Source organism: Tachyglossus aculeatus, chromosome 11 (assembly GCF_015852505.1).
Source record: "Tachyglossus aculeatus isolate mTacAcu1 chromosome 11, mTacAcu1.pri, whole genome shotgun sequence".
NCBI lineage: Eukaryota > Metazoa > Chordata > Mammalia > Monotremata > Tachyglossidae > Tachyglossus > Tachyglossus aculeatus.
The window spans coordinates 51993998-52008068 of record NC_052076.1 but is presented as its reverse complement, the minus strand read 5'-3'; the positions used below and the strand labels follow the sequence as shown (position 1 = coordinate 52008068).

General features: G+C 48.3%; 1 protein-coding gene across 4 annotated transcripts in view; it reads right to left on the bottom strand.

Moving 5' to 3' along the window:
• The window catches only part of PMFBP1 (polyamine modulated factor 1 binding protein 1), a 136452-nt gene that overhangs the window by 3357 nt on the left and 119024 nt on the right, over positions 1–14071 (bottom strand). For 3 of the 4 annotated variants that reach the window (XM_038754057.1, XM_038754056.1, XM_038754059.1), the window contains 5 exons: positions 13781–13948; positions 9186–9353; positions 7419–7586; positions 4585–4694; positions 3991–4065 (listed from right to left, as the gene is read on the bottom strand). In XM_038754057.1, coding sequence (XP_038609985.1) covers positions 3991–4065; positions 4585–4694; positions 7419–7586; positions 9186–9353; positions 13781–13948 — 689 coding nt within the window. The remainder of the gene's footprint in view (positions 1–3990; positions 4066–4584; positions 4695–7418; positions 7587–9185; positions 9354–13780; positions 13949–14071) is intronic. The other variant, XM_038754058.1, reaches the window with a different exon arrangement.

Below are 14071 nucleotides of genomic sequence, written 5' to 3'. Positions count from 1 at the left end.
GCCCCCCGTGGGACAATCTGATGACCTTGTATCTCCCCCAGTGCTTAGAACAGTGCTTTGCACATAGTAAGCACTTATTAAATGCCATTATTATTATTATTATTATTATTGTTAAGCACTTACTATGTGCAAAGCACTGTTCTAAGCGCTGGGGTAGATCCAAGGTGATCAGTTTGTCCCACGAGGGGCTCACAGTCTTCATCCCCATTTTACAGATGAGGGAACTGAGGCCCAGAGAAGCGAAGTGACTTGCCCAAAGTCACACAGCTGACAAGTGGCGGAGCCGGGATTTGAACCCACGGCCTCTGACTCCAAAGCCTGGGCTCTTTCCACTGAGCCACGCTGCTTCATTACCTTCCTAATTCAAGTTTATCAAGCTTTTTCATCTCCGTGCTGGAGAATTAGCCCGTGGTCTACACCTGAGGCCCCTGTTCACTTTCAGAGGGTTTGCTGGATTTTTCCAGGGAGAAATACCCTTGGTTTTATTCTATTGTTCTAGTATTGTATTATTCTATATTATTATCATAGTAATTTATTAAGAAGCAACATTGCTTAGTGGCTAGAACCCGGTCCTAGGAGTCAGAAGGACCTGGGTTCTAATTCCGGCTCTGCCACTTGTCTGCTGTGTGACCTTGGACAAGTCACTTAACTTCCCTGGGCCTCAGTTACCTCATCTGTAAAATGAGGATTAAGACTGGTAGCCCCATATGGGACAGGGACTGTGTCCAACCTGATTAACTTTTAACTAACGCTGGGTTTAGAACAGTGCTTGGCACATAGTAAGTGTTAACAAGCAACATAATAATAATATGATAATTGTGGTATTTATTAAGTACTGTACTAAGCGCTCGGGGTAGACACAAGATGATCAGTTTGGAGACTGTCCCTGTCACACATAGTCCCTGACTCACAGGCTAAGGGTGGGTCATTCCTTCCCCAGTTGTACAAGTGAGGAAACAGAGACACGGAAAAGTGAAGGAGATTGCCCAAGGTCACCCAGCAGACAAGTGGTGCGGCTGGGATTAGAACCCAGGTCTTCTTCAAGCGCTTAGTACAGTGCTCTGCACACAGTAAGCGCTCAATAAATATGATTGCTTGATTCTAGACTGTGAGCCCACTGTTGGGTAGGGACCGTCTCTATATGTTGCCAACTTGTACTTCCCGAGTGCTTAGTACAGTGCTCTGCACACAGTAAGCGCTCAATAAATACGATTGAATGAATGAATGAATGAATCTGACACCCAAGCCCACTTTTTGTTTTTTTTTTAAAAATGGTATTAAGTGCTTACTATGTGCCAGGCACTGTACTAAATTCTGGGAGAGATGCAAGTTAATCAGGTTGGATAAAGTCGAAGTCCCACATGGAGCTCACAATCTTAATCCCCATTTTATAGATGAGGTGTCTGAGGCACAAAGAAGTGAAGTGACTCGCTCAGGGTCACACAGCATTCATTCAATTGTATTTATTGAGCGCTTACTGTGTGCAGAGCACTGTACTAAGCGCTTGGGAAGTCCAAGTTGGCAACGGATAGAGACGGTCCCTACCCAACAGCGGGCTCACAGTCTAGAAGGGGGAGATGGAGGACAAAACAAAACATATTAACAAAATAAAATAAATAGAATAAATATGTAGAAATGAAATAAATAAATAAATAGAGTAATAAATCTATACAAACATATATACAGGTGCTGTGGGGAGGGGAAGGAGGTAAGGCCGGGGGGATGGGGATGGAGAGGAAGGAGGGGGCTCAGTCTGGGAAGGCCCAGACTGTGCCTTCTAGACTGTGAGCCCACTGTTGAGTAGGGACCGTCTCTAGATGTTACCAACTTGCCCTTCCCAAGCGCTTAGTCCAGTGCTCTGCACACAGTAAGTGCTCAATAAATACGATTGAATGAATGAATGAATGACTGGCGGAGCTGGGATTAGAACCCAGGTCCTTCAGGCTCCCAGTCCATGCTGCTGCTTTAGACAAAAGCAACTAGACTGACCAAAAGATTACAATTTCTTGGATCCCTGCCTGGGCAGTGACATTTGTGGAGCTTGTAGTTTTCTGGTAAAGTGACAGAAGAGCCAGGCAGCCTGCATAACCTCTGGAGGAGTATCAGCTCCTCCAGACTGGCCGATTCATTCATTCATTGTCGTATTTATTGAGCGTTTACTGTGTGCAGAGCACTGTACTAAGCACCTGGGAAGTCCAAGTTGGCAACATATAGAGATGGTCCCTACCCAACAGTGGGCTCACAGTCTAGAAGGGGGAGACAGAGAGCAAAACAAAACATATTAATAGAATAAAATGAATAAATATGTACAAGTAAAATAGAGTAATAAATACGTACAAACATATATACAGGTGCTGTGGGGAAGGGAAGGGGGTAAGGCGGGGGGAGGAGGGGGAGAGGAAGGACGGGGCTCAGTGTGGGAAGGCCTCCTGGAGAAGGTGAGCTCTCAGTAGGGCCTTGAAGGGAGGAAAAGAGCTAGCTTGGCGGATGTGGGGAGGGAGGGCCGATACCCCAGTAGGGCTTCTGTCAGCAGTCCCACTGCCCCTACCATTTTGCTTCAGGTCTGCGGGAATTCCTATGTCCAGCCCCTGGGGGAATTCAACAAGGTGGAGACTGCCTGCTTCCCCTGAAGCCGACTTCTGGGTTCTGGGAACCAACCAAAGGATTGGTGGGGCCTGGTCTGTTGGCCTCTATTTCCTCCCAAATCAATCAATCGTATTTATTGAGCGCTTACTGTGTGCAGAGCACTGTACTAAGCGCTTGGGAAGTACAAGTCAGCACCATATAGAGACAGTCCCTACCCGACAGTGGGCTCACAGTCTAGAAGCTCCCAAATGCTCCCTCTGAGCAGAATACTCTATGTGGAAAAAGAGCTTTTAGGGGAAAAGCAAGCCAGGGCCAAGGACCCCTATTCCAACGACACTTGGCCGGCCTCTGGCCCTTCTTGGCCTCACCAACATCTGCCAGTCCAGGCTGCCTCACTTCCCAATCCCTTCAAGGGTGGCTGGATTGGCAAGCTTGGGCAACTGTGCTCCAGAGGCCGTGGGTTCTAATCCCGGCTCCATCACTTGTGCGACTTTGGGCAAGTCACTTAACTTCTCTGAGCCTCAGTTCCCTCATCTGTCAAACGGGGATTAAGACTGTGAGCCCCACGTGGGACAACCCGATTACCCTGTATCTCCCCCGGCGCTTAGAACAGTGCTCGGCACATAGTAAGCGCTTAACAAATGACGTTATTATTATTATTATCCAGGCCAATGAGTCCTCCATTGTCCCAGGGAGTAAGTGGAAGAAATGGTCACCGTATAAGCTAGGAAGTTTTTTTATGCTGAGTTAGACTCTGGCTAAGCCCTTGGGGTGCCCTGCTTTGCTTCCCAACTGGCTTTCCTCCGTGCTCCTGGCAGAAGGGGAAGGGAAGGCTGCCAGGGGTATTTTATTTGTACATATTTATTCTATTTATTTTATTTTGTTAATATGTTTTGTTTTGTTCTCTGTCTCCCCCTTCTAGACTGTGAGCCCCTGTTGGGTAGGGACTGTCTCTATATGTTGCCATCTTGTACTTCCCAAGTGCTTAGTACAGTGCTCTGCACAATAAATACGATTGAATGAATGAATGAACTGAGGGTAGTGGAAGGGACCAGCAGCCTGGGCCGAGTGGGTGTCCACGCAATGAGGGGGCCGGACTGGAAGCAGCATGATCTAAGAGAAAAAACAAGGCCTGGAAATCGACCTGGGTTCTAATACCAGCCCTGCCATTCGTCTGCTGCGTGACCTTGGGTGAGTCACTTCACTTCTCTGCACCTAAGCTTTCTCCTCTGTAAAACGTGGATTAAGTCCTACTCCCTCTTACTTGGACTGGGACCGCATGTGGGGTAGGGACTGTCTAACCAGATCATCCTGAATCTACCCCAGCGCTTAGTCCACAGTGCTTGGCCCACAGTAAGCTCTTAAGTACCATAATTATTATCGGTCGGGGCTGTTCTCACTTACTCCTTTTCACAGGACAGCTGGGCGATGTGCTTGGTTTGCGCGAGGACCTTCTGCCCCAGTATTTCATTGGCCTCTCTGTAAGGAAAACGCCACGTGAGGCCAGTCTGAGTGTTCAAGGGTTGCCCCGAGGGTCCTGCCCGAGGACAGCTCTCGGCCGCATAGGGTGAGGGGGCTCCGGTTCGGCCCAGGGGCCTGGATGTGTTTGGAAAGAAGATTCTGGCTATTCGGGGTGGACGTAACTAAGCCAAGGAGGCCTCTGAGGCGCGGTTAGCAGAGGCAGGGGAGCGGTAAAAATAAGCCAAAACTATCTTGGCCGTCTGGGATGATTGACCTGCAGAAAGATGCATCCAGGCCAAAGCTGGGCCTGAAATGGGGGCTGCTTACTGTGGGATCCCTAGGGCTTGGATTTGGGGGGGCCGGCCTGTGATCCTCTAGTCTTGGGGTCCTCTAGGCTGGGAATAACCAGAGCCATCCTGGACCTCGGGCCGGGGAGGGAGACGTTTACCTTGGGGAGGTTGGGCTTTGGGCCAGGACCACTAGGAATCTAAGCAGAGGGGTTCAAAGCCCACTCCGGGCAATTCCCTGCCCACTCACTTTTGTCCTTTCACCCACTGATAGACGTTGGCCACAACCAGCTCGATCTCCCGATGAAGCCTCTGGCTGTCCGTCTGCGCGGTCCTTAGGGAGGTTCTCAGCGCTTCCACCTAGGAGAAAGAACGGGGCTCTTGTGACAGCAGCAGAGGGAGAAGAGGGTAAAATGGTGGCGGTTGCCTCTCGGAACCGGACGCAGCCCTGGAGCCAACGGATGGGCCCTCCGGAGTTGAGGCTCAGCACCAGAGCGCTTAGTACAGTGCTCTGCACACAGTAAGCGCTCAATAAATATGATTGATTGACTGCATGACAGACCAGGATTTCTCCTCAGGGCAACGCAGTTCTAATAGGCGAGGGCACGTCTAGAGGAGAGGGTTGGTAGGGATGACCTAGAATGAGGCCTGCTAAAAGGAAAGTGCTCACGAGGAAATCTTGTAGCAGACAGGACCCCTGCCCTTCCCCTCAGGAAGCAGGCCAATTTCCATCCTCAATCAATCAATCAATCGTATTTATTGGGCGCTTACTGTGTGCAGAACACCGTACTAAGCACTTGGGAAGGACAAGTTGGCAACATATAGAGACGGTCCCTACCCAACAGTGGGCTCACAGTCTAGAAGAGAAGCAGCGTGGCTCAGTGGAAAGAGCACGGGCTCTGGAGTCAGAGGTCATGGGTTTGAATCCCAGCCTCACCACAAGTCTGCTGTGTGACCTTGGGCAAGTCACTTAACTTCTCTGAGCCTCAGTTACCTCATCTGTAAAAATGGGGATTAAGACTGTGAGCCCCACGTGGGACAACTTGATCACATTGTATCCCCCCCCAGTGCTTAGAACAGTGCTTTGCCCATAGTAAGCACTTAACAAATGCCATCATTATTATTATTATTATAAAAGGGACAATCCCTACACTCGTTCCGTGTTTGTGGACCCATGGAAGGAAATACGGGGGGCCTGGAGGCAGCTGGAATTAGACCATCAGGAGACCTGTGGTTGGAGAGGGAAAATGTACCTCACAGTGTGATTATTTTTTTTAATGGTATTTGTTCAAATGCTTATGAATGTGCCAGGCACTGTACTAAGCTCTGGGGTAGATTTGAGATAATCAGGCTGAACACGGTCCATGTCCTACATGGGGCTCACAGTCTTCATCCACATTTCACAGATGAGGTATCTGAGGCACAGAGAAGTGAAGTGATTTGCCCAAGGTCACACAACAGACAAGTGGCAGACCTCTGACATCGGGGCCCGTGCTTTTTCCACTAGGCCAAGCTGATTCTCACGAGCCACAGATCGCTGTTTTAAAATGTTGACTTCATTCTGCAGGATACAGCTCTGTCAAAAAAAGCTGTTACTAGAAGCCAGTGGAGGACATCGGTGGTGCTCGAACTCAGCCCTCAGTGTAGCCTTCCTGGAGGCCCCTCTTTGGGGCCATTGAGGATGACTTCTCTGTCTCCCCCTTTTAGACTGTGAGCCCACTGTTGGGTAGGGACTGTCTCTATGTGTTGCCAATTTGTACTTCCCAAGCGCTCAGTACAGTGCTCTGCACATAGTAAGCGCTCAATAAATACGATTGATTGATTGATTGATTGATTGTCTGAGGGGCCTGGGGTTTGGGAGCAGAAGCTGGAGGTTGGTGGTGGGGAGGATGAGGTGGTGGGTGGGGGCTTGGAGGGACTTGTTCGGTCTGATTAGCGCTTAGTACAGTGCTCTGCACGCAGTAAGCACTCAATAAATAGCGCCCCTTCCTTCCTCTCCCCCTCGTCCCCCTCTCCATCCCCCCATCTTACCTCCTTCCCTTCCCCACAGCACCTGTATATATGTATATATGTTTGTACATATTTATTACTCTATTTATTTATTCTACTTGTACATATCTATTCTATTTATTTTATTTTGTTAGTATGTTTGGTTTTGTTCTCTGTCTCCCGCTTTTAGACTGTGAGCCCACTTTTGGGTAGGGACTGTCTCTATATGTTGCCAATTTGTACTTCCCAAGCACTTAGTCCAGTGCTCTGCACATAGTAAGCGCTCAATAAATACGATTGATGATGATGAATAAATACGATTGAATGAATGATTAATTTGTACTTACCCCGGCACTTAATGCTTGACAAAGTAGACTGAAAACTCTCCCTAGACTGTAAGCTCGTCGTGGGTAGGGAATGTGTCTGCTATAGTTTTATATTGTGCTCTCCCGAGCGCTCAGTACAGTTAAACACCACCATTATTATCCATCAATGATATTTATTGAGCATTTCCTAAGTGTAGAGTAGTGGGCTTACAGTCCAGAAGGGAAGACAGATGTTGAGCTCACTGTATGCGGGGATTGTCTCTATATATTGCCAATTTGTACTTCCCAAGCGCTTAGTCCAGTGCTCTGCACATAGTAAGCGCTCAATAAAGACGATTGATGATGATGAATAAATACGATTGAATGAATGATTAATTTGTACTTACCCCGGCACTTAGTGCTTGACAAAGTAGACTGAAAACTCCCCCTAGACTGTAAGCTCGTCGTGGGCAGGGAATGTGTCTGCTATATTTTTATACTGTGCTCTCCCGAGCGCTCAGTACAGTTAAACACCTCCATTATTATCCATCAATGATATTTATTGAGCATTTCCTAAGTGTAGAGTAGTGGGCTTACAGTCCAGAAGGGAAGACAGACATTGAGCCCACTGTAGGCGGGGATTGTCTCTATTATTTTATTGTAATTTCCAAGCACTCAGTACAGTGCTCTGCACGCACTAAGTGCTCAATAAATACAATTGAATGAATGAATAAGGAATTTATAATATCAAGGAAGAAGGGTGGAGAGATGGGTGGGAAGTCCCCATTACCTCGTCCTCTTTGGCGTGTAGTTTCTCATTCAAGGAGGCCATTTCCACCTTGCATAGGACAATTTCCTCTTCCTTATCCGTCAGATTCCGCAGTTGTTCCTGATGCAGTTTCTGCCAGTGCAGCACCTGAGCGTTTATTGCCCCCATCCTCTTGTCAAAGGCTTGTACCTGCCCAGGGGAGAAGGTGATGGGAAATAATAATAATGATAATAATAATAATGGCACTTATTAAGTGCTTACTATGTGCAAAGCACTGTTCTAAGCTCTGGGGAGGTTACAAGGTGATCAGGTTGTCCCACGGGGGGGCTCACAGCCTTAATCCCCATTTTACAGATGAGGTCGCTGAGGCCCAGAGAAGTGAAGTGACTTGCCCAAAGTCACCCAGCTGACAATTGGCGGAGCCGGGGTTTGAACCCGTGACCTCCGACTCCAAAGCCCGGGCTCTTTCCACTGAGCCACACTGCTTCTCGGGGGAAAGACCCTCACTCCGTCACCCCCAGCTCCCCTGAGAGCTCCGGCCCAGAGTGAACCTGATGAGAGAGAAGCATTCTGCTGGACTGGAGCTTGTTGTGGACGGGGAATGTGTCTACCAACTCTACTGTAGTGTAATAATAATAATAATGATGGCATTTATTAAGCGCTTACTATGTGCAAAGCACCGTTCTAAGCGCTGGGGTAGATACAAGGTAATCAAGTTGTCCCACGTGGGGCTCACAGACTTAATCCCCATTTTCCAGACGAGGTAACTGAGGCACAGAGAAGTGAACTGACTTGCCCAAAGCCACACAGCTGACAAGTGGCGGAGCCGGGATTAGAACCCACGACCTCTGACTCCAAAGCCCGGGCTCTTTCCACTGAGCCACGCTGCTTCTCTCCTGAGCGCTTAGTAAATAGTGCTCTGAACACAGTAAGCGCTCAACACGTAGCCGTGATTGATTAAGAAAGCGAGCGGAGGGAACGTCTGCCTCGCAAGGAGAAGCAGCGTGGCTCAATGGAAAGAGCCCAGGCTTGGGAGTCGGAGGTCATGGGTTCAAATTCCGGCTCCGCCAATGGTCAGCTGGGTGACTTTGGGCAAGTGACTTCACTTCTCTGGGCTTCAGTTTCCTCATCTGTAAAATGGGGATGAAGACTGAGCCCACCGTGGGACAACCTGATCACTTTGTATCCTCCCCAGTGCTTTGCACATAGTAAGTGCTTAACAAATGCCATTATTATTATTATTATTATTTATAAGGTATCCCTCAATCGCCTAAGGGCTCACGCAAGTATCCAACCCCCACCACACCCCTTAGATTCCCAAGTTTCGGAAAGGAAATTCCATCTCTTCTCAGCAGCAGAGGGCACCAGCCGTCTGCCGCTTCCAGGAGTAGGCGGGAAGCTGAGTGGATACCTGGAAGAAGAGAGCAAGGGAGGAAGAAAGTAGATGGGAGGAAGGAAGCTCATTGTGAGGGATAGGTTGGGTGGGAAAATGTACGCAGACAGGCCAGGCCCGACTCTTTTTTCTTCCTCCTAGGTCATATCCTACCAACTATCATCTCAATCCTTCGGCACCACCTTAATACTTTTTTTTGGTACTCCTTGCCTCTCACTGCAGTGCAGCCCCATGTTTGGTTGGGTCAGATCCAGTGCTTCAAACAGTGCTTGGCACATGGCGCTTAACAAATACCGTCATTATTATTATTATGAGGACGGCCCCCACTGTCCCCGATCCCACAGACTCTTCTAGCGTGTCCCGCACGGCCTCCAGCCTCCCGGCATCTCCCTTACCTCGTGTTCGCTCTGCTCGTGGACGCTTTGAAGTTTTTTCAGCTCCCCATTCAGTCTTCTCATCCGCTCCTCGTAGGCCGCCGTCTCCTCCTCCAGCTGCGCTTTCCTGTGCCGGGTCTGCAACAGCTCTGCCCGCAGCCCAGCCGCCTCCTGTACCTTCTCCTCCAGCTGAAGGCCAGAAAGGAAAAGGAACCGTGAAAGGCCTCCCCTCCACGCTGGGCACTCATCAAATCCCGGGCTCTCTCCCCGAGGCCAGGGCTCCTGCTTGTTCGAGGGAGACGGGCTCCTCGTGTGCGGGATGTCGGCCCTGTGACCCGCCGGGATGTTTAGCAGCCGCCCGGGGAGTCAGAATTAGGGCGGAGAAGGGGAAGGGTATGGGTGGATTCAAGATGGCCCAACGATCCGAGTCCTGGTCTACTCCCCCTGGTTCTTCTAGAACGTGGGAGTTTCATTCCGGCGGAACCCTGGTTTATGAAAAATGCATGTTATAATTCTCAGCCCGTGTCCAGAATTGTGTGCATGCACATCACCATTCTTCGGACACCGTACCTCGCCATGTCCACACATGTGTTGCCCCAAGGAAGCTCCCTAATCTGCCACTGTGCTCTATCCAAAATACATTCTGCTGGAGCTGAGCTGACTTGGCTTATCATTTGGAAAAGAAATCGTCTCATGGCAAAGCCAGAAAAGACCACCTGGCATGAATGTCTGCCTTTCCCTTGCTGACACCTTGGCTTTCTCTTCTCCCTTTCCCTCCTTCCCTCCCCCGGGCCTCGAGGATTACCACCCTCCCTCTCTTTAGCACCTGTGAAGTAACCTCAAGGATTCTCAGAGAGGCCTGCAAGGACATCCTGTTAGAGAAGTTGGGATGGCAGGGACTTGCGTCCCCAGTATGGAGCTGTGGTCCCCAGAGCACTAAGTGAGAAGGACTTGGCGAAGATATTGAGTTTGTTTACTTCTTTTGCCCTTTCCTTCTCCCTCCTGTCCATGAATGCTTTACTGCCCTTACGAAATGAACTCTTGTCTTCCCATCCTTCCACAGCTGGTTCACCTCTTCCTCTTTTTCCTTTTTCTTGTTAGGTGGGGTGGCAATCTCTGCCCTCTCCTGACTTCCGTCCAAGAACTTGCTAAATCCTGTTACTGGTCTTTAATGCGGCCCATTTGATAGGTTCTTCCCCACTGCCGGAGGCGCTGACCCCGAAGGGAATGGGCCACCTCCCCTGCCCTGCCTTGGTGCACAAATCCGCATCCTCAACAATTCCCTTTCCATTGAACTCATTGCTTTTGTCCCCCTTTTCCTCCATCCATTTTTAAAAAGCAAGCCCAGCTCTGGATCACCTCCACGGCATATGCTCACTCTTTTCCTGAGCTCATGTTGCGGTGCTGTTGCTGGGAAAATCCAGGCACCAGACTGACTTTGGCCATTTCTTGTTCACCCTTGAGGGCCAGAACTCTGCCCTGTCTTCATCTCAGCCATATTACTTCTCCCTCAGAGATTCCTCTGGCCAGCGTCTGCCCCATTTATTTCCGGCTTTTAACTCCCTCCGTGCTCATTCTCCCCTGCCTCTTGTCCCTAACGTACTTCCCAACTACTTCGGTAATAATAATAAAAATAACTGTATTTGTTAAGCTCTTATTATGTCGTGCATTGTACTTAGTACTGGGGTAAGATATATTCTACAATTAGAGTATATAGTGGGTCTGCATGGGGCTTACTCTTTAAGGGGGGAGACAAGGTTTTTAGCCCCATTTTAAAGATGAGGATACTGAGGTACAGAGAAGGTAAGTGGACATTTAGGAGGCAAATGACAAGCTGGGATTAGAACTCGGGTCACTTGTCTTCCAGTCCTGGGCTCATACCACTAGGCCATGCTGTTTCTCAAATTTTATTCATATTGTTAATAAAATTGAAATCATGAAGCACAAGCATTCCAAAGTTTTCCTCTCATGTCCCCAACTCCCTCCCATCCCTAAACACTATTCTCATCCTTTCAAACAATTGCTCAGGCCGAGGTCCCCCCCTTGCATTTCAAATCTACACCCTCCACCTGTACCTTTGACCTCATCACCTCTCACCTTCTGAAAACACTGGCTCCTATTTTTCTTCCCTCCCTACCAGCATTTTCACTCACTGTGATGGTTTCTTTACCTCTTCCTTCAAACATGATCACATTTCTCCCAGACTAAAAAAGCCTCCTCTTGATGCCATTGCACCCTCTGGCTATTGCCCCTTTCCCTGCTCTCATTCCTGTCCAAAATGCCCCATTTTTCCTCACTTTATACTCACTCCCAAATCTATCTTGCTACACTCAATCCTCCCCACCGGCAGTGTCACATTTCCTCATGCCTGCAGGGCATCTTCCTGTTTTGAAACTGAATTCCTTTCCTTTCCTCTCTATTACAGTTGACACCACCATCTTCCCGGTCTCCAAAGCCCTTGACATTGAGAAGCGGGTGTGTGGCCTAATAGAAGGAGCATGGCCCTGGGAGTTGGAGGACTCAGGTCGTAATTCTGGCTCTGCCATTTGGCTGCTGTGTGCCCTTGGTCCAGTCACTTCACTTCCCTGTGGCTCAGTTTCCTCATCTGTAAAATGGAGATTCAATACCTGTTTTTTCTAAACTGTGAGCCCCATTTGGGACAGGGACTTTGTGCTAAGTGATTATCTGGTGGCTTAGAATAATAGTACTTGGAGTATAGAAAGAACTTAAATACCACAATTACTATTTTTACTCATTGTTATCATCCTTAATTCTTCACTCTCATTCCGCTCTCAGAGCCGGTTGGCTGCTAAACCCCGCCAATTTTTCCTCTATAGCATCTCTCAGATCCTCTCCATCCCGACGACCACCATTCTGGTCCAGACACTTGTCATAATAATAATGATGGCATTAGTTAAGCGCTTACTATGTGCAAAGCACTGTTCTAAGCGCTGGGGGGATACAGGGTGAGCAGGTTGTCCCACATGGGGCTCAGTCTTCATCCCCATTTTACAGATGAGATAGGCTCAGAGAAGTTAAGTGACTTGTCCAATGTCACACAGCAGACAGGTGGAGGAGCTGGGATTCGAACCCATGACCTCTGACTCCAAAGCCCGTGCTCTTTCCACTGAGCCACGCTGCTTCTCCTTGATTATTGCCTCAACCTCCTCACTGGTCTCCCAACCTCCAGCCTGTAGTTTACCCTGCTTCTTGGATCATCTTTCCGAATCATTCCGCGCCCATCTCGCTACTCTTCAAAAACTTCCACTGACTGCCTACTCCTCTCCGCATCAACAGAAATTCCCACTCACTGACTTGAAGGCACTCGATCAGCTTCTTCCCTCTTACCTAGCCACTCTCTTCTACACTCCAACTCTCACTCTCCGTTCTTCCCACCCTCATTTTGTTGTGCTTCGTTCTTGACTCTCCTGCTTCCAACCTCTGACTCACTTCTTCCCCCTTTAAATCCACCAGAATGTCTTCATCACCCTTCTTGCAATCCCACCTCCTTCAGAAAGCTTTCCCCAATTCATTTTTCTTCCTCCTAGGTCATATCCTACCAACTATCATCTCAATCCTTTGGCACCACCTTCATACTTTTTTTCAGTACTCCTTGCCTCTCGTTGCACTTTGGTACATACCAATTTGCACACTCTACTATTCGAGCGTATTTCCCTCTTACTGGTAAAATATTTGACATCTATCTCTTGTATCTCCCCGCTTTGAACAGTGCTTCGCACATAGTAAGTGCTTAACAAATGCCATCATTATTATTATTATTATTATTATTTCACCTGTTGGATTCTAAGGTCCCTGTGTGCAGGAATTGTGTCTTCTATCTGTATTCTACTTTCCAGGAATTAGTTTGGCGCTTAGAACAGTGCTTTACTTATAGTAAGCGCTTAACAAATGCCATTATTATTATTATTATTTCTCCTGTTAGATTCTAAGGTCCCTGTGTGCAGGAATTGTGCCTTCTATCTGTATTCTACTTTCCAGGAATTAGTTCAGAACTATAAGCTTTACTTACAGTAAGCACTTAACAAATGCCATTATTATTATTATTATTTCTCCTGTTAGATTCTAAGGTCCCTGTGTGCAGGAATTGTGTCTTCTATCTGTATTCTACTTTCCAGGAATTAGTTCGGCGCTTAGAACAGTGCTTTACGTATAGTAAGCACTTAACAAATGCCATTATTATTATTATTATTTCTCCTGTTAGATTCTAAGGTCCTTGTGTGCAGGAATTGTGTCTTCTATCTGTATTCTATTTCCCAGGAATTAGTTCGGCGCTTAGAACAGTGCTTTACATATAGTAAGCGCTTAACAAATGCCATCATTATTATTATTACAGCGCTCTTCACAGAGCAGGAGCTCTAGAAATACCATTGATTGATTGCCTGGTTGAAAGCCAGCCACTTCTGCAGGGCCTAGCCTCACATAAAATGATGGCAGTGGAGTGCTCTGAGCTCGCCAGCTGGGGCCTTAGGCTCCATTTTTATTTTATAATGGTATTTGTTAAGCGCTTACTATGTGCAAAGCACTGTCCTAAGCGCTGGACACATCTCTCCAAAGGCAGGCTTTGTGGGCAGGGTGAGATGAGATTCCTCACCTACCTGCTCCAGGGCTCCCTTCAGATTGTCCTGGTAAGATGCCACCTTCTTGGCTACGTCTTGGACGGCCTCTTTGGCGCCCACCACATCCTGCATGCTCTGCCTCTCTCGTTCCCGGGCCTTATTCAGTTCGGCCTGGAGCCGGAGCAAGGCCTTTTCCCGCTGGGTCGCCTTCGAAGAAACAAGCGTTCCGATCACTGACCCCAGGCATTTTGGCGCTGCTTTCTCTGTCCGGGGCACCTCTCACGCGCAAACTTCTTGTCTGTCTCCCCCTTCTAGACTGTGAGTCCACTG